Source organism: Panthera onca, chromosome B4 (genome assembly GCF_046562875.1).
Source record: "Panthera onca isolate mPanOnc1 chromosome B4, mPanOnc1 haplotype 2, whole genome shotgun sequence".
NCBI classification, from domain to species: domain Eukaryota; kingdom Metazoa; phylum Chordata; class Mammalia; order Carnivora; family Felidae; genus Panthera; species Panthera onca.
The window spans coordinates 79,024,349-79,045,012 of NC_138345.1; the positions used below are offsets into that span (position 1 = coordinate 79,024,349).

Sequence of the window (20,664 nt, forward strand, 5' to 3'; positions counted from 1 at the left end):
GCCAATTGTTTCTTTCATTAAAATGTTTTATTTCTTGCCAGATGTTTTATTTTCTACCCCAGTAAGAGAGACCTTTAGAATGCTTTTACTGATCTTTCTTATTGTGCTTCCAATTCCTAGGTTTGGCTGAGGTAGCACAGTACTTATGTTCCTAGATATAATTAGGTGTCTGTCAAGCTCCATGAACATTTAACAGTATGATATTTTGCCAACTTTCTTGCTCACTGCAGGGTTTTCTCCTCCCCTTCATCTTCCTCTACCTTGACTTCTCTATTCCCTAACCAAATTTTTTCTTAAGTATTTTCCTCAGGTGAGACAGGAGATTGATATACTCTTTGAATCCTCTATAGCTCCAAATATCTTTCTTTTGCTCTGACAAGTGAAAGCTTTCCAGCTGGGGATGAGGTCCCTGGGCAACCATCCTTTTCTTTCACTGTCTCCACGTTAGTTAGCTTCCAGTGCTGCCGATGAAGAGTCCCCGGTCAATTGGATTCTTTTCCCTTTGTACAGAACTTGCTCTTTCTGTCTAGAAACTTGAAAATGTTTTTCTTTAATGTTGGAATTCAGGAGTTTCATGCTTAGATGTCTGTCTTTTCTTTCTTTTCTTTTTCTTTTCTTTTTTCTTTTTTTGGTCTTCCTGTGCCCTTTCGGTCTACAAGCGCAGATCTTTCTTTCAAGTCACTGAAATATTCTTCTATTTTTAAATTATTGCCTCTCTTCCATCTATGCCTTTTCACTCTTTTGGAGCTAATATATTTGAATGTTAGGACTACTGGATCTGTTCTCCAAGTCTCATGTTTTCCTCGCTATTTCCATCTCTTCGTATTATTTTCTCCATGCTTTGAAATATTTTTTCCACTTCTTCTTCCAAGCCACTAATTTGAGTCTCAGAAGTGACCAGACTTCTCTCTTTCAATACATATACTGACTTTGTTTTGTTGAAAAAATGTTTCTTTAGTTCCAGAAAGGTTTTTGTTTTTTTGTTTTTGTTTTTTGTTTTTGTTTTTGTTTTTGTTTTTTGGTACACTACTTGAATCTCTTTAAGTGCTCCTGATATTTTCTTAAGTTGTCTTATAACTCTTCAGTGGTCCCTATGCTGTCTGGTAGGCAGGAAAACCACCTATGATGACCTCATCCCTGTAAAGTCAAGGCCCTCTGAGTCATGTTCTTTCAAGATTGCCCATGGTCCTGACCTCAGCACAGGGGCTCTCCAAAGCCAGTCTCCAGACTCCTGTGTGGTGAAAATGAAGAAGCTCCTCGCCAGGTCTCCCCACATTAGGCCTTCATTTCACTAACTTGAACTTCAAGCCCTCACTTGCACATCTTGCCCCTGGGCCCAGCAGCAAGATGGCTTAGGAGAGGCATGTGTTTGGAGATGGGAGTGGAAATTCCCTTAGAACTGGAGCATACATTAGAATCACCTCCAGAACTTGCTAGTAGAGACAGTTGAGCCCGGCCGCAGAAGTTTCTGATTCATTCATCCAGGTGGCCTAAGAGTTAGCACTGCTAACCGATCCCCAAGGAGTGTTGGCGCTGCTGGTCTGGGAACCACACTTTGAGAAACACTGCATTAGCGTACACCAAACCAGGGGCATCTGGGTGGCTCAGTCGGTTGAGTGTCCAACCTCAGCTCAGGTCATGATCTTGCAGTTCATGAGTTCGAGCCCTGTGTCAGGCTCTGTGCTGACAGCTCAGAGCCGGGAGCCTGCTCTGGATTCTGTGTCTCCCTCTCTCTCTGCTCCTCCCCCATTCGTGCTCTCTCTCAAAAGTAAATAAACATTAAAATTTTTTTTTAGAATACACCAAACCGAGCTGTCCTTCTTCTTCAAAATTACAGCTTTTGTTTACGGTAAGGAAATTAATCCAATGTCAGGGAGGTATTGTCTACTCACTTTGCGTTGGGTTCTTCAACTTAGTCCTAGTACTAAGGCTTGTATACAATGGGGCTCCATCCAGGACCCCCTGTCCACCAAAGCCCTTGTTGGTGCTTTGCTGCCCTGACTCCTGGCACAAGAACAGGGCAGTGGCACCTAGAGCAGAACACTTTTAGGCTGAACTGAAGTTGAGTAGAAGTGAGTCAGACCAGAAAGTCTCTCCTTTGCACAGGCTCCGGAGCCCTCATGGTACCCTTGTTTTACCCTGGTGCACAGAGGGTGGGAGCAGCACTGCCCCAGCCCTCCCTCTAGGATGTCAGTGGGGGTGGGAAGTGCCTGGAGTGGGGGTATGCATGTGAGGCAGGGGAGAGCTCTGCGGCCACCTTCCCGCCCAGCAGGGCTCTCCTCCTGGGCTAGAAACCACCTTGTTCCTAGAAAGGGTCTCCTCTCTTCTCCCCTATCTGTGTCCCTCAAACTCTGTGCCCATCCTCTGCCTCAAACACCTTCCCTTCACCTCTGTGATTTTGTCCAGTCTTTTATCCAAATCTCCTTGCCTGTCTTGGGACCTCCATATAACACCCACCTTCTCCTGTGGTCCCCTCCCCAGTCTGTGTTGGCCCAGTGGCCTGCGGCCTCCATAACTGCCCTAGCTGGAGTTTCTCCCTCCCATATCGCTCCTCCCTTGCTCTATTGCTTGGAGCCCTCCTCCTATAACACACACTCCGCAATTCTGAAACACAGACCTCAAATGGGCATTTCAGCAATGTCCAATGATCTTCCAATTAATCTGGAGGACTCCCTTCCCACTTGCCAAAACAATTTCATTTCTTCTCTCCCCACCATCCATTTCCAAGTCTACGATCCCCCCAAAACATACAAACATACGCTCAGCTTTTCCCCACTCCAAGTCCCTCCTATGAGCTGCAGGAATTCGCCCTCTTTCCATCACAGACCATTCTCTTGCCTCTCACCATCTCCAACACTAAGTCCCTTTTATGAATTCCCGGTGTCAACCCCCTCCTTTCTCCTCTCTACCAAATGGTTCCCATAAGCATCCAGATATGTTCCTCCACTATGTCCCATCTCTAACTTTCTCCCTCTTAGCCCCACATCCTCATGAAGCTCCTACTTCTCAGCTTCCTTCTGGAAAAAGTTGTCTGGGCTCACTGTGGCTGTTTTCTCACCTCCATTCACTTTTGTGTTAATCCTGGGTCTACAAAGGTGTCTCTTCATAGTTTAGTATGGCTTATTACTCCAGTACCCATCCCTTCCTGTCATCTCCTTTTGTGCCAGACAGATTCACTCTAATACATGACACATCTCTATGTATGCTTGAAAAATAGAGTGTTGTACTCTACCTTTTTAATTTATATGAAATAATTTATGCCATAATTCTCATCCCATTCATATTCATCGCTGTTTGAGATACATAAATGGTGCTACATTCAAATATGTACATTTCTGCTGATACCTGTGTAGCATTCTATATATGCACACACTGATTTTTTATGTATGCCTTAACCTAGTAGTGGACATTTAGTGTGGGCTTAAGGAAACAGGGATTCTCTCTAGGATTTCCTAGGAACTAATTTTTAAGATATGTTTAATTCCACTAAAAACTGCCAGATAGTCTCCAAAATGGCTAGACCAGGAACCATCTACTTTTTTTTTTTTTTTTTTTTTTTTACCAGAAGTGCATGAGGTTTTCAGTTTCCTCACATTTTCAGAGCATGAGGTATTTAGCTAATTTTGCTTACAAACAGCCAATTGTACCACAACCATTTGTCAAAAAGCCTATTCTTCACTGAATTGCCTTTGCACATTTGTTAAAAATCAATTGATCATATATATGTGGATCTATTTCTGGACCCATTTCTGTTCCATTGATCTATTTGTCTCGCACCCTGTCTTGATCACTAAAACTCTCTTTAGGTCTCAAAATCAGGGGTGCCTGGGTGGTTCAGTTGGTTAAGCATCCAACTTCAGTTCAGGTTATGATCTCACAGTTCGTGGGTTTGAGCCCCCAGGTCGGGCTCTGTGCTGACAGCTCAGAGCCGGGAGCCTGCCTCAGATTCTGTCTCTCTCTCTCTCTCTCTCTTTGTCCCTCCCCCACTCATGCTTTCTCTCTTTCTCTCAAAAAATAAACATTAAAAAAAAAGTCTCAAAATCAGGTAGCGTAACTACTACAACTTTTTTCGTTCTTAATGTTGGTTTTGGCTATTCTAGATCACTTGCATTTCCATATGGATTTTATATTATTATTTTTTAAAACAACACCAGTTTAGGGCGCCTGGGTGGCTCAATCGGTTAAGCGTCTGACTTTGGCTCAGGTCATGACCTCACGGTTTGAGTTCGAGCCCCATGTTGGGCTCTGTGCTGACAGCTCAGAGCCTGGAGCCTGCTTCAGATTCTGTGTCTCATTCTCTCTCTGCCCCTCCCCCACTTGTGCTCTGTCTCTCAAAAATAAATGTAAAAAAAAAATTAATAAAACGACACTAGTTTATAAAATTTAATTAATTTTTTTAATGTTTATTTATTTTTGAGACAGACAGAGCAAGTGGGGGATGGGCAGAGAGAGAGCAAGACACAGAATCTGAAGCAGGCTCCAGGCTCTGAGCTGTCAGCACAGAGCCCGATGTGGGGCTTGAACTCATGAGCTGTGAGATCATGACCTGAGCCAAAACAGGATGCTTAACCGACTGAGCCACCCAGGTGTCCCTCCATATGGATTTTAGGATCAACTGTCAATTTCTATAAAACCATGCTGGGATTTCTATTGAGATTACAGTCAATCTATAAATCAGTTTGGGGAGAACTGGTGTCTCAACAATATTAGGTCTTTCAACCCATAAACATTGCATATTTCTCCACATAAGACTTATTTAATTTCTCTTACCAATGTTTTTCGTTTTCAGTGTACTGGATTTGCACATCTTTCATCAGAGTTGTCCATACATATTTCTCTCTTCTTTTTTGATGATATTGTACATGATATTGCCTTTTAATTTCAACTTCCAATAGTTTGTTGCTGGTGTACAGAAGTACAATTAATTTTTGTATATTGATCTTATATCTTGCAACCTTGCTGAACTAGGTCTAGTAGCATTTTTGTAGACTCATTAGAATTTTCTACATAGATGATCATGTCACCTGCAAATAAAAACAATTTTACTTTTTCCTTTCCAATTTTTATGTTTTTTTTTCCTCTTGCCTTATTACCTAGCTAGAACTTCTAGTACAATATTAAATAGAAAGAGGGAGTGTGGACCTATCTTGTTCCTGGTTTTAGAGGGAAAGATATATACATATGTAGTATATCACCTTTATTCAAGTATATATACTTTAGCGTTACTCAAATGTAATTTATAAACCATTCAATTCACAAGTCAATGGTCTTAATATATTCACAGATTTGTGTACATTTAATTAATCATAAGTTAATTATGTAAATCACATAAAATTAATCACAATTTTAGTACATTTTCATCACTACTCTCTAAAATCTTATACCCATTAGAAATCACTTTCCATTTTCTTCAACACCCCCCCCCCCCCCCCCCGCAGCTTTGGGCAGTCATAAATCCACTTTCTATTCTGGATATTTCATGAAAATGGAAACATACCATACAGGGTCTTCTAAGATTGGCTTCTTTTTTTAGCATAACGTTTTCAAAATTAAACCATGTTGTAACATATACCAGCTCTTCATTCCTTTGTATGGTCAAATAACATTCCATTGTATGGATATACTACATTTTATTTACTCATTCATGAGCTGATGAATATGACAGTTAATTTTTTGTTCCCACTCGACTAGGCTAAGGGATGCCCAGAGAGTTGAAAAAAAATTTTTTTTCTGGAAGAGTCTGTGGTGGTATTCTAGAAGAGATTAGCATTTGATTTAGTAGACTGAGTAGAGAGATCCTGTCTCGCCAATGTGGGCGAGCATCATCTAATCTTTTAAGGGCCCAAATGGAACAAAAAGGCAAGGGAGGCTGGGCAGCTCAGTTGGCTGAGTGTTCCACTCTTGATTTCAGCTCAGGTCATGATCTCCTGGTTGGCGAAATGGAGCCCTAAGTTGGGCTCCTCACTGACAATGCAGAGCCTGCCTAGGATTCTCTCTCTCTTCCTTCTGCCCCTCCCTCGCTCATGCGGTCTCTCAAAATAAATAAACTTAAAAAAAAAAAAAAAAAAGGCAAGGGAAGGACAAACTCTCTTCTTGAGCTGAACACCTATCTTTTCCTATCCTCAGAGATCAGAGCTCCTGGTTCTTGGGCCTGCAGCCTCCTGCTAGGAGTGACATCAGTGGCTCCCTGGTTCTCAGGCCTATGGACTCAGAATGTGTTACACTGCTGGCTTTTCTGGCTCTCCAGCTTGCGGATGGCAGATTGTAGAACTTGGTCAACCTTCATAACCAGGTGAGCCAATTACTACAATAAATCTCCTCTTATAGATATCTATATATAGCCTACTGGTTCTATTTCTCTGGAGAACCCTGACTAAAACAATGAACACTTGGATTGTTTCCAGTTTGGGACTATTATGAATAATGCTGCCATGAACATTTGTGTGCACGATTTTGTGTGGAGGTATGTTTTCATTTCTCTTAAGTACATACCTGGGAGTGGAATCCCTGGGTCGTATGATAACTCTGTATTTAACCCTTGGGGAACTGCCAGACTGTTTTTCAAAGTGGCTGCACAAGTTTACAATTCCACCAGCAGTGTATGAGAGTTCCACATTCTTTACATCCTCATCAACATGTGTTATTCCTCTTTTTTGTTATAACCATTTCAGTGGATACGAAGTGGTATCTTATTGTGGCTTTGATTTCCCTGAGGACTCACGATGTTGGGCATCTTGTTAGGTGTTTATTGGCCATATGTGTATCTTCTTTGGGGAAATGTCTATTCAGATCCCTGGCCCGCTTTTTAAATTGGATAATTTGTCTTTTATTATTGAGCTGTAAGAGGTCTTCATCTATTTTAGATATAACTCCCTTATCAGATATATAACTTGTGGATATCTTCCTCCATTCTGTACATTGTCTTTTCACATTCTGGATAGTGTCCTTTGAAGCACAATTTTTACATTTCGATGCGGCCCAGTTTATCTATTTTTTCCCTTTGGTTGCTTGTGCTTTTGGTAACATATGTAAGGAGGCTTTGTCTGACCCAAGCTCACTAACATTTACTCCTCTATTGTCTTCCAAGAACTTTACGGTTTTAGCTCTTATATTTAGATCTATAATTTATTATGAGTTAATTTTTGTGTATGATGTGATAAAGGGGTTCAACTACATTCTTTTGCATATGACTATCCAGTTGTCCCAGCACCATTTGTTGAGAAGATTATTCTTTCCCCCAGTGAACTGTCTTAACATCCTTGTTAAAAATCAATTGACTGGAAATGTGAGGGCTTATTTCTGGATTCTCAATCTATTAATTTGGTCTATATGTCTATACTGTAGACCACAGTGTCTTGATTACTGTAGTTTTGTAGTAAGCAAAGCTTTCATTGTCCTCAGGACACGTTACTCTTTCGTCATCAACATGTGACAGTATGCACTGAATATGGCCAATCTGGAAAACTCACTTGGATAAAGATTAGAGCAGAAATCAATGAAAAGTAGAAAAACAATTAAGAAACTCAGTAACACCAAAGCTGGTTCTTTAAGAAGGTCAATAGCAATAAACCTCTAACTAAACTGAACAAGAAAAAAAGAGAGGAGACACAAATCATCAGTATCAGGAATGGGAGGTAACAATACTACAGATTCTACAGATATTAAAAAGATAATTAGGGGTGCCTGGATGGCTCAGTTGGTTGAGCATCCGACTCCAGCTCAGGTCATGATCTCGCAGTTTGTGGGTTCGAGCCTTATATCAGGCTCTGTGCTGACAGCTCAGAGCCTGGAGCCTGCTACAGATTCTGTGTGTGTGTCTCTCTCTGTCCTTCCCCCACTTGCTCTCTCTCTCAAAAAATAAACATTAAAAATTTTTTAAAATAATAAGATAATAATAATAATAATTTATATCAATAAATCCTGCAACTTAGATGAAAATAGGCCATTTTTTGGAAGACAAAACTACCAAAGCTTGCTCAAGAAGACACAACCCTCAATAGCCCTCATCTATTAAAGAAATTGACTATGTGGTTTAAAATCTTCCCCCAAAGAAATCCCAGTATCAATACCTGATATATATAACCCTCAAGTCTATCTTTTCTGGCAGAAGGGAACAGCACCAAAACACCTCCGGTTGACGTAAAAACACTTAAACTTCTTATCCAACTTTCTTGGTTACAAGAAAAAAACTAAAAATAACACACTACAAACTAAGGAAATGTGCAAGCTAATTATGTTGGCACCAGAGAATTTGCTAAAAATGAACTTCAGGAATTTTTCAAAACTAGGCCATCAGACCACTGAATTCCTCTAACATGTGGAAACTGGATCTCAACAACTGACAAACTATCAGTCTAGAAAAGAAAGCACAGAATTATTGCTTTGGGGGGATAATATTAAAGAGATGGTGACTTTTACAAACAAATGGAATTCCTTTTCAGAATAAACTATATCTTCTGCTTAAGAGACACTTTTGTGACTTTGTCAAGAACCTTAGCTTTGCTCAGCCTCAGCAGCTGTATTTGTAAAATACAGTGTAAAAAAATCTGCCTTAAGGCCAAGGTTGTATCAAGCGAGTACCTATGGAGGCCTTTCAACTCCAAGACCTATTATTCTATGAAACTTGTAATGACAATGCTAAACCAAGGGTTGCCTTCTTTGTACAAAACCCAACAAGGCACTCTTAACATTAAAGAGTTAAGGTACCACTTAACATTAAAAAACCTCTCTAAAGAGAGACACAGAGAGAGAGAGAGAGAGAGAGAGAGAAGAATGAAGCACCACAACTCTGTGTTCTGGATTCTCCCCCCACCCCCCACCCCCACCATGCTTGGTTATCAATCCATTTTCTCTGCTGCCCCTGCGATATCTTCCAGGGAAATATCACTCCCCTCTTTAAAGCTCTGGCCTTTTGTTTCCCTTAGCACAGTTAAAATGGGTTGGGAGATCCAAAAGGATGTTAGTTTAAATTTTAGAAGTCCCTAAAATCTACCCAGGAACTATGAACACACCTGGTGCCTAGATTGTGGTGTCTAAATGTCATTCTCCACTAAAAGGAATTAGGGTTCCTTGAAGACATGGCTGATTCCAAGTGGAGCAGAGAAGGCACAAGATAAGCCTGGAACATTTTTGTTGTACCAGGAACAAAGGCAGTGCTTTAAAAACAAAACAAAACAAAACAAAACAAAACAAAACAAAACAATCATGCCAAAAGGACATAGGAGCCAGATTAAAGGGGCTTCTCATGGCTAAAAGTGGTACAGTTTGAGCACATTAAAATAAGTAAGCATTGGGTGCCTGGGTGGCTCAGTTGGTTGAGTGACCAACTCTTGATTTTGGCTCAGGTCATGATCCCAGGGTCCTGGGGTTGGGCCCTGCCTTGGGCCCGGAATTGGGTTCTGTGCTGTACATGGAGCCTGCTTGGGATTCCCTCTCTCTCTCTCTCTCTCTCTCTCTCTCTTTCTGCCCCTCTCCCCAGCTCACAAGGACTCTCTCTCTCTCACTTAAATAAATAAATAAATAAATAAATAAATAAATAAATAAATAAAAATAAACAGTAAAATAAGTAAGGATAGAAATGGATTATAACTTATTGAATAAAACAAAGTCCCATATTGATAGTAAATAGATGAACGAATGAATGAGTGAATGAATGAGTGAATTTATAAGGAGAAAGGAGGGTTCTTCTTTGTAACTGAATGCCACATGATAAAAGTGGAGGGAATGTTGGGATTAGAAAATCATCATTTTGCAGCCATTGTGATGAAAGTTGGCTTGGGCAAGGATCATGAGTGGATACTAAATCTAGCTGGGGAAGTACAAGCAGAAGAGGATATTGTGTAATCTCAGAATGACTCCACATAGATTGTTTATCAGTTGCAAAGGGGAAAATAGTGACTGTACTGTGTAGAAACCAGACAACATCTTGATCAAATGACATCACCAATAAGCAGATGGACATTGTGGACCTTGGAGAGTACTTCCTTGAAAAGAACATACATGATTTATATCACATTCCAACTCAGAAAGCATAACCTGAATCCAGTTGAGAGGAAACATCAGGAAAAACAAACAGATGAACATTCTTTAAAATGACTGGCCTGTATGCTTTTAAAATGTCAATGCCATTAATGACAAAGAAGGCTGAGGAACTATTTCAATTAAGCTTAGTTCACTTTAGTTTAAGGAAACAGAAATATAACACCAAATGTGATACATGATCCTAGCCTGGGATCTTGTACTGGAGAGGGGAAATGCCACCGTGAGCACTATTGGGACAATTGACAATTTTGGAATATGGACTTTAAAGTATAATGTCAATGTTAAACTTCCTGCATTTGATAATTGTACTATGGCTACTTAAGATAATATTTTTGTTCTTAGGAAATATGCACCAGAGTATTAAGAGATAAAGGGGCATATTGTATAAAACCCATTCTCAGATGGTTCAGGAAAAAAATGTTATAGTATGTATATAAAAGAATGATAAAGAAAATTTGTCAAAATGTGAAAAATTAATACATTTAGGTAAAGAGCATATTGGGGCGCCTGGGTGGCTCAGTCGGTTGAGTGGCCGACTTCGGCTCAGGTCATGATCTCACAGTTTGTGAGTTCGAGCCCCGCGTTGGGCTCTGTGCTGACAGCTCGGAACCTGGAGCCTGCTTCCGATTCTGGGTCTCCCTCTCTCTCTGCCCCACCCCCCTCATGCTCTGTCTCTCTCTGTCTCAGAAATAAATAAACATTAACAAGTTTTTTTTTAAATAAAAAAAGAGCATATTGAAGTTCTATGTAACTATTCATGCAGCTTTTCTGTAAGTTTCAAATTATTTCAAAATGAAAAGGTTGTTGTTGTTTTTTTTTTTTTTTTAAGGTACATAAACAGAAGAGAACCAGCCAGATAAGGACCTAAGGTACATAAGAAAAGTTCCAAGTATTGAGTCAAATTCTGACCTTACTGTAGCTTGCTCCTTTTTGTCTACTTTCTTAAAAAGGCTCTTACCATCAACCTCAAGAGCTACCATTTCATAGGTGCCCCACACAGCTTTTAGCCCCTCGGCCCATGACCTCCCTGTGAAGGTACCACTTTTCTTCCCTAGCTGTGTGGAGTCTGGCCGCTTGAACATTTAGACTGCTTTAAACCAAAACCAAAACCAAAACCAAAACCAAACCAAAACCAAACAAAACCTATTCCAACATTGCAACCCACCCAGGTAGGTATTCTCAACATCCTTATTTGCTGTTTGATGCAAAATACAATTTCTCCAGGCCAAGGACAAGATGGATGTCCGAACCTGTGCATGACTTCCTTCTTCCCACAAGCAGTAAATTCACAGCATATAATTAGTAAAACGGCCCTAACACCCTCACACCTGTGATTTATGTACACACGACAACAGAAGCAGGCTAGGTCCATGGTGAAGAACCGAAGAAAGATGGCCTGAATTTGGCTTTGACTCCACCACTTAGAAGTTACGTGACTGAGAGCAAGTCGACTACTACCTGGAGCTCATGAGGCATCTGGTAAGTATCAGACTCCATTTTAGGAAGCAGCTCCCAGGGCTTACATTCTAGTCGGATGAGACAGAAAAAATAAATAAATAAATATATTGATAGAAGATAGATAGATAGATAGACAGACAGATAGATAGATAAACTGAAATATAGACCATGCCAGATACTGACCCATGCCATGGAGAAACATAAGGCAGGTAACAGAATAGCAGATGCAAGAACAGAAGGTGAAAATGTAATTTTTTAGCAGAATATTCAAGCAAAACTTCCTGAAGGAGATGACAACTGAACACAAATCTAAAGTCCACGAGGGTGCAAACCGCGTAGAAAGATGAATTTTGAGGCAAAACGGGATAGCAGGTGCAAAGGCCTGGGGCAGTGACATGCCTCGGGTGAGGGATGACTTCTTAAGTCTCAAGCTCTTTGAAGGCAGCAAAAGGAATTACACATAGCAGGAGCTCTGTATAAATGGTGACGGGAGAGAGAGAGAGCAGGAGGGAGACTGCCATATTGTATCCAGAGATTTAGAGGCTGAATTTCTTTTTTCGTGAACAAATCTAAGTTATTTATTTAAGCCATCTCCTGCCATAAGCAAAGGGATGAAAGATCGGTGTACGGGTCATCATTTGATACAAGTAAGGAAGGGGAGCTAAAGGTACCATATACTATTCTGGTCCGTGTGCAGAGTCATGCTCTGAACCAGGGCTGTGGTCCTCACTGGGTAGTGGTCCTCTTCACAGCAGGTCAGAAGTGGATTCACGTGAGAGTTATGGAATAGAGAGTACAATTACCATCTCCCCATGGAAAGGGCTTGGACCTGATATGGAGATGGGGGTAGGCGACGAACTGGGGCCTCTCGTGTCCTCTGTGATGCGACTTCAGGAAGATGTTCAGCCTGCTCACCCTCATGCCAGGAAGAGCTATGAAGTAGGTGAGGGCCTTCCACGTTCAAGCTGAGCCCTCCTCACCATGGGTGTCCCTCGACATGTACCAACCTAGCAGCACCCCCCAAAAAAGGTTGAATTTTTTAAAAATATGTATTTTTCAGAGGGAGGAAGGGCAGGAGGGGAGAGGATCTGAAGCAGGCTGTGCACTGACAGCACAGAGCCTCATGTGGGGCTTGAACTCAACAGGTGGAATCATGACCTGAGCGGAAGTCACAGGCTTAACCAACTGAGCCACTGAGGTTGAATTTTGGGAATAGGAAAGTAGGGGCACCTGGCTGGTTCAGTGGGTGGAACATGTGACTCCTGATCTCAGGGTTGTTAGTTCAAGCCCGCGTTGAGTATTCTGCTTACTTAAAAAAAAAAAAAAAAGAGTAGAAGCATTAGCTTATAAAGCTAGTGGAGAAAACCCAGTGATCAACTGATTCTAGGTCTTATCTTTCCAACCTTCTCTTAAAAATATTTCTCAAATGGAAATGATTTAAGGATTTTGAAGTCTTTGTTTTTGCTTTCTAGCTTTGTTTTGAGTTGAAAATAAGGATTTTTTTTTTAGTCTGTCTTTTTTACTAAGTTTAAGACATTTTGCAGATATGTAGAACTCTTTAAGAATAGGGCTTAGAGGGGCATCTGGGTGGCTCAGTCAGTTAAGCCTCCGACTTTGGTTCAGGTCATGATCTCCCAGTTTGTGGGTTCAAGCCCCACATTGGGCTCTCTGCTGTCAGCACAGAGCCCACTTTGGGTCCTCTGTCCCCCACCCCAACCCCACCTCTCGGCCTCTCCTGCACGCTCTCTCTCAAAAATAAATAAACATTTAAAGAAAAAAAAAAAAGAATAGGGCTTAGAGTTCAAATTATTATTTTTTTAACGTTTTATTTATTTTTGAGACAGGGAGAGACAGAGCATGAACGGGGGAGGGTCAGAGAGAGAGAGAGACACAGAATCCGAAACAGGCTCCAGGTTCTGAGCAGTAAGCACAGAGCCCGATGCAGGGCTTGAACTCATGAACAGTGAGATGGTGACCTGAGCCGAAGTCAGACGCTTAGCCGACTGAGCCACCCAGGCGCCCGAGTTCAAATTATTAATACTCTCAAGCAACTTTATTATTTGGAAGAAGTTAAATACCATTTATAGAGTAACAAGTTTATAAGGGAATTATTAGTAATTTCTGAATAGAAAGGCTTTTTCCCCAGGCCAAATTGTCAAGAGAATTGGGTCTGCGATTTGGATGTTCTTTTGCTATGGTTTGTACCATCCGTATTTGCCTCTTCAAATAACTTTGGATGATTTTTACATGACCACATTATTGTTCTCATAAACGGTATTTTTAGGAACTGGAAATCTGTCACTCGTCCTTAATAATTTGGGTAGCGCTGTTTCCTCTTTTACCCAACCTGCCAACATGGGCCGTGTCGGCACCAAAGCCGTGAAGAAGGCAGCCCAGGTCGTCACGGAGAAGTACGACACGGGTAGCTACGTCCGCACCAGCAACCGCGTGTGCAAGGAGATGGCCACTATTCCCAGCAAGAGCTCTGCAACAAGAGAGCAGGCTGTCACGCATCAGAAGGAGCACATTCAGAGAGGCCCAGTGAGACGGCTCTCTGTCAAGCTGTTGAGAGAAAAGAGAGAAAATTATGGTCCTGAGGTCTCAGCCCCGGATCAGGAGAGCACGGAGGTAGATCCTCACACCAGGGAAATTCTGAAACCCTTGCACTTTGCCAGTCTGTCTGACCTGCAGGTCACTTGGCCTATGGTTGGGATGCGTTTCAAAACACCACATGGAGGGGCGCATGGGTGGCTCAGTCGGTTAAGCGTCCAACTTCAGCTCAGGTCACGATCTCACGGTCCGTGAGTTCGAGCCCCGCGTCCGGCTCTGGGCTGATGGCTCAGAGCCTGGAGCCTGCTTCCAATTCTGTGTCTCCCTCTCTCTCTGCCCCTCCCCCGTTCATGCTCTGTCTCTCTCTGTCTCAAAAATAAATAAACGTTAAAAAAAATTAAAAAAAAAAAAACAACAAAAAACGCCACGTGGAGCCCTTTGAATCTTTCTGCTGGGCTGTGAGATCTTCAATAAACCTTGGACAACAAAAACAAAACAACTTATGTAGCTAATTTGTCTCTTTCCTGAAAAGTGACTGAAAAGCAACAATAGTCCAGGATTGTAAGTGTGAGATGGATGTTTTGTTGCTGGGTTCTTCCTTTCTTTTTCTTTTCTTTTTTAAAAAAAAAAAAATTTTTTTTAATGTTTTTATTTTATTTTTGAGACAGAGAAAGACAGAGCATGAGCAGGGGAGGGGCAGAGAGAGAGGGAGACACAGAATCTGAAGCAGGCTCCAGGCTCTGAGCTGTCAGCACAGAGCGCGACGCAGGGCTCAAACCCACTAACTGTGAGATCATGACCTGAGCTGAAGTTGGACGCTTAGCCAGCTGAGCCACCCAGGCGCCCCTCTTACACCTGCCTTTAGAAAAAAAATTCCCATTCTCTATTATCTGGTTGAAAAGTAACAAACTTCAAAACATACCAAAAAATATAGTTGAAGTTTTAACTTTATTATTTCCCTGTTATAAAAGTAATGCATATTCATTATATAATAAAAGGGGGGAGCACAAAAGGTATAAAGAATTGAATTATAAATTACCTATAATCCCATCCCAGGGAAAACTATTAACATTTGGCATATTTTATTTTATCAGTTTTTTCCCTATGTGTGTTTGAACATAGCTCAGCTATCACTATATATAAAGTCCTGTATCCAGCTTTTTCAATATAACATTAAATTAAAATCATTTTTTCTCATATCAATAAAAATCATTTGTAAACATAATTTTAGTGACAGAGTAACATTCCATCATGTGGATGTACTGTAGTTTAAATAGTCTCCTAATACATATATATATATATATATTTTTTTTTGTTTATTTATTTTGAGAGAAAGAGCATGAGCAGGGGAGGGGCAGAGAGAGAGAGGGAGAGAGAGAATCCCAAGAAGGCTCCGCACTGTCCGCGTGGAGCCCAGTGCGGGGCTCAAACTCATAAACCATGAGATCATGACCTGAGCCAAAATCAAGAGTCAGATGCTTAACTGACTGAGCCACCCAAGCATCCCAACAGCAAATATTTCATAGAAGAGTCAGTGGGTCAACACATATAAACATTGTTAAGATCACTCTGCTCTTGGTAACACAGGAAGGGAATATACACAGACAGTGAGGGTGAGGGGGGTTGTCGAGGCCAGCAGCAAGGAGGAGTCTCAGAGGTCCTGGCCTAGCCGTTCCAGCTCATTGAGAAGGAAGTCCATATCGGCCCGGGTCAGTGCAGGGTTGGCCACAACCATACGGAAGAAGTTGCCCCGGGTCCCATGGGGCTGGTAGCCAATCATCATGGAGCCCTCCTTCACCATGCGCTCCTTGAGTACTGGGGCCACCTGTGGAAGGGGTGAAGGGAACTTCCAGCTACAGCCTCAGGTCAGGCTCCCCGAGATGTCTTTCCCTCTCACTCAACCACCTTCCAGAGGGAGTCCTCATTGCTCAGCTCCTGACCTTGGCCCCAGTTCACCTCTTCCACTGCATCCAACCTGCTTGGTCTTCTCTAGCTTCTGTATCATTTCCTACCTTACCTATCTCCAAGTTGTCACACAGGCCATTTTCTGCCAAATCCTGATTGTTCCCTGACTCCCAACACTGCTTTAGTCCAACATCTAGCCTTCATCATCTTTAACACCTTCTTCTCCTCTCTCTGAATTCCCGGAATGGTTGTGATGTGTACCTTGTGATCTACTGTGTAATTTACAAGATTGCATCAAACATATTGGTTTCAAATAGGCAACTCTAATTTTCGAAATAACTCCTCAAAGGCAAGAACATTCTTGTCCTTTCAGACCATCTGCAGCATCTAGTACCAATCTATCCTTAGGGACCAGGACATGACATATCTCCTTTCCTCTAGGAGGCCTGTCTGGACTGGCCTTATAGAGTTGTTCTGCCCCCAGCATCAGTGAATAAGGCCTCAAGCTTCTGTCCTGGGCCTGAGCACCCAGCAGAACTCCCACAGACTACGTACCGCACACTGGTGACTTCTCCCAGAACATCTCTCTCTGTCTTCCTTTTGCCTTCCAAAAACATACCTTATTCCCCATCCCCACCCCCACAGAAATGAGGACAAGCTGGTGCCCTTTTACAGTTCATGTCCCCACCTCAGGAGCAAACTAGCAAAGGGACGTGCTATGCCATTCACAGCCAGCAGGGGGCAGACACACACCAGATGCGTCACCATTCCCTCAACTGGGCTAACCAGAGCCAGAAAAGAGAGACCCTACCTTAGCCAGCCTTTCACTGTAATCTGGGTTCTCCTGCTTCCCCCGCAGGCTGGGGGGCACGAACCAGAAACACACGTTGACAAACTCAGGCTGGGAGGAATGAGGGAGGAGAAGGTGTGGGCTGTGGAAGGGGGGATGATCCCCTCTCACTGCCCCTCTTCTGCATCAGGGCTTTTTGTGTGGGACAGACTGAGGTGGGGAGGGCAGGGGGGGGAGGGGCAGAGGGATGCCAAAGAGCAGACTTGGTCATACCTCTATAACCAACTCAAATCCTTCTCGCTTTTTCAATTCCTCCACCAGGTACCTGGAAACAGAGAGGGAGAAATCACAAATGGAGGAGGAAAAAGCAGCAGAGATACAGGAACAGAAGAGACCCAGAGAATGGGCCAAGAGACCCTGAGGGCAAGAAAAATGTGAGGTGCAGGGGTGAAGGCGTGGGAGCGGGGGTGGGACAGGACAGGACTGGACAGGGACCCCGGGAGAGAGGAACTCAGACTGCCGCCACTCCTACCAGGCAAGGGCAAAGGCCCGGTCCACACGCCGCTCCAGCCCCTGCCCGCCCTGCGCCTTCCACATGAGCCACAGCTTCAGACAGTCCACACGGCGGCCGCACTGCACCACCTTGTCTCCGGTGTCCAGAGCCACGTCGTAGAACTTGTCCTGCTGGAAGAGGTAGCTGGCCTGCGAGCCGTGGCAGCGCCTGAGCAGGTTCTGTCAGTGGGGAGAGCAGGGGGGAGGACTGTCAGACCCCACCCTCCCTACCAAGGCTCCCTCTGGAGCCGCACAGGGGGGCTTCTTAGCTCAGCCCACCCCTTCTGTCCCTGGCACCAGGCAGAACTCCTGAGATGGCTGCCAGCTGACTCAGGCCCCTTTCTCCGGGTGTTCTCCCAACACCCGGAGTTCTCCCCACACTCGGCCCAGGAGCCCTTCAATTACAACCTCAAGCTGGACACATTTTCCTTTGCATGAAGATGCGCCGCAGTGGGGGCGGGGGTGGGGAAGCACTACAGGGGATTCGGGTGGTCGAAGCTACTCAGCTTCAGACGGGACGGTGAGAAGGACACAGCAAGGCCACGACCCTCTCTGACTTGGGACAGGGAGGAAGACAGAGGTCCAGGGTGAGAGGTAGGGTGAGGACAGGGGCAGGGCAGACCTACCGAGGTATCACGGAGAAGAAGAGCTGAGCACTGCAGGCCTGCCGCGAGGAGTTTGTGGGGATTCCAGGCCACGGAGTCAGCCCTGGGGTGGGCACAGCAAAGCCAGATCAGCCGGCTCCTCCTCAAGCTGCCCAACCAGAGCCCCCCCCCTCCCCCCGCTGCTCCCCCCACTCTTCCACATCTCCGGTAAAGGGGCTTTAGTCTCATGCCAGCCCAGCAGTCTGCTCTCCAATCCCCCTTCCCCCAACCCCCTTCCCTCACTCCCATCGGAAGCTCCCTAGTCCAGGACTAGTCTCTGGAGCAAGGATTTGAATGGTGGGATTCAGGAAGTAGGTGGCCGTATGCACCTCTGGATCCCATCCAGGAGATGTCTATGTGTCTGTGACAACAGGACGCTCCCACCCCAGGCAGCCTGTGGAGCAAAAGGAATAACATGGGCCTTGGCCTTGGCTCGGCCCACCCCACCCTCAGGCCTCAGTCCCACTCACATCCACGTGGAGCCACAGCCCGTGACGCTGGCACACATCAGCAATTGCCTCCAGGGGGTCAAAGGCCCCCAGCACAGTAGTGCCAGAGGTAGCACTAACCAGGAATGGCACAGAGCCCTGTGGCAGAAAAACAGGGGGGAAAGAGGCTGTGAAGGTATCGCAAAACCTTCCAGAGGGGCGCCTGGGTGGCTCAGTCGGTCAAGCATCCAACCCTTGATACAGGCTCAGGTCGTGATCTCCTGGTTTGTGAGATGGAGCCCCTTGTCCAGCTCTGTGCTGACAGTGTGGAGCCTGCTTGGGGTTCTCTCTCCCTCTCTCTCTGCCCCTTCCCCACACTCTCTCTCTCTCAAAATAAATAAATAAAAACATTTTTAAAAATTGGGGCGCCTGGGTGGCTCAGTCAGTTAAGTGTCCAGTTTCGGCTCAGGTCATGATCTCACAGCTTTTGAGTTCAAGCCCCGTGTCAGGCTCTGTGCTGACAGCTCGGAACCTGGAGCCTGCTTTGGATTTTGTGACTCCTTCTCTTTCTCTCTGCCCCTCACCTGCTTGTGCTCTCTCTCTCTCTCTCTCAAAAATAAATAAACATTAAGAGAAAAAAAAAAAGGTACCCAGAGCCTGGTGACGAGGCCATCTCGAAACTCTTATTGCAATGCCTGACCTAGGCAGCCTGTGGAGCAAAATGTTACTGTCTTCCTTAATTTGCAAGTGAGGACACTGAGATCCAGAGCTGTTAAGAAATTTACCCCCAAGCTGAAGCTCCAGAGATGGAATTCAATCCTAGGTCTATCTGCTGGTCTATTTCCAAAGCTCATATGCTTTCAGAAAATGTTAATGTCTTACTGGAAGATCAAAATGGTATTTATAAAATTCTAACACTACAAAAGTTTGTGAAGAAATTGAATTTCTATAAAAAAAAATATTTTTTTAACGTTTATTCATTTTTGAGGGACAGAGCATGAGCGGGGAAGAGGCAGAGAGAGAGGGAGACACAGAATCCAAAGCAGGCTCCAGGCTCTGAGCTGTCAACACAGAGCTCGACGCGGGGCTCAAACTCACAGACCACGAGATCATGACTTGAGCCGAAGTTGGACACTCAACCGATTGAGCCATCTAGGCACCCCTGAATTTCTATTTTAAAAAAATACCACCAAGAAAAGCCCAGGCCTATATGGCTTCACTGATGAATTCTATAAAACATCTGAAAAAGAACTGATACCAGTTCTTCACAAAAAGTCCAAAAAACAGAAGAGGAACACTTCTGAATTCATCCTGTTACCAAAACCAGATAAAACATCACAAGAAAACCATAGGTGATATCTCTTTGAATATAGACACAAGAACTACAAAACACTAGCTAATCAAAATCAGCAATGTATAAGGGGCACCTGGGTGGTTCAGTCAGTCAGGCATCTGACTCTTGATTTCAGGTCGGATCATGATCTTGCAGTTCATGAGTTCGAGCCTCACATGAGGCTCTCTGCCATCGGCAAGGAGCCTGCTTTGGATCCTTGGTCTCCCTCTCTCTCTGCCCCTCCCACGCACTCTCTCTCCCAAAAATAAATTTAAAAACATTTAAAAAATCAGCAACCTATAAAAAATTATACATTATGACAAAATTGATTTGTCCCAGGAGTGCAAGCTCAGAGTAGCACCCAAAAACCAATTAATGTAATACAAGTATCAACAAAATAAAGGAAAAAAATACATCTCAATAGACACAGAAAAACATTCGGCAAAATCCAACACTCCTGCTTGATAAAATTACTCAACAAACTAGAAGGTGATGGGAATGTTCTCAACCTAATAGAGGGCAACTACAAAAAAACCCCAGCTAACATCGTACTCAATGCTAAAAGACTGAAAGCCTTCCCCCCATGATCAGGAACAAGACAAGGATGTCCACTCTCCCCAATTCTATTCAACATTATACTGAGGGTCTAGCAGGGCAATTAGGTAAGAAAATAAAGTAAAAAGCATCCAGATTAGAAGGGAAAAAAGCAAAACTATCTCTACTTACAAATAACATAATATTTATCTAGAAAGTCCTAAGGAATCCACTAAAAAAAACTATTAATAAATGAATTCAGCAAGTTTTCAGGGTATAAGATCAATATTAAAAAGTCAACTGTAGGGGCGCTTGGGTGGCTAGTTGGTTAAGCGTCCAACTTCAGCTCAGATCACGATCTCACGGTCCGTGAGTTCAAGCCCCGTGTCGGGCTCTGGGCTGATGGCTCAGAGCCTGGAGCCTGCTTCG

General features: G+C 43.6%; 1 protein-coding gene and 1 pseudogene across 3 annotated transcripts in view; one reads left to right on the plus strand and one right to left on the minus strand.

The window, feature by feature from the left end:
- Positions 1-13,854: 13,854 nt before the first annotated feature.
- LOC132695349 (small ribosomal subunit protein eS17 pseudogene) lies at positions 13,855-14,737 on the plus strand (annotated as a pseudogene).
- A 241-nt stretch (positions 14,738-14,978) lies between these two features.
- Positions 14,979-20,664, minus strand: part of CSAD (cysteine sulfinic acid decarboxylase) — a 30,770-nt gene continuing 25,084 nt past the window's right edge. For all 3 annotated transcript variants that reach the window (XM_078449834.2, XM_078449833.2, XM_060657492.3), the window contains exons 9-15: positions 18,411-18,527; positions 18,270-18,334; positions 17,923-18,004; positions 17,277-17,476; positions 17,018-17,069; positions 16,766-16,855; positions 14,979-15,874 (exon numbers count right to left, since the gene is read on the minus strand). In XM_078449834.2, the coding sequence (XP_078305960.1) occupies positions 15,701-15,874; positions 16,766-16,855; positions 17,018-17,069; positions 17,277-17,476; positions 17,923-18,004; positions 18,270-18,334; positions 18,411-18,527 (780 nt within the window). In that variant the 3' untranslated portion in view covers positions 14,979-15,700. The remainder of the gene's footprint in view (positions 15,875-16,765; positions 16,856-17,017; positions 17,070-17,276; positions 17,477-17,922; positions 18,005-18,269; positions 18,335-18,410; positions 18,528-20,664) is intronic.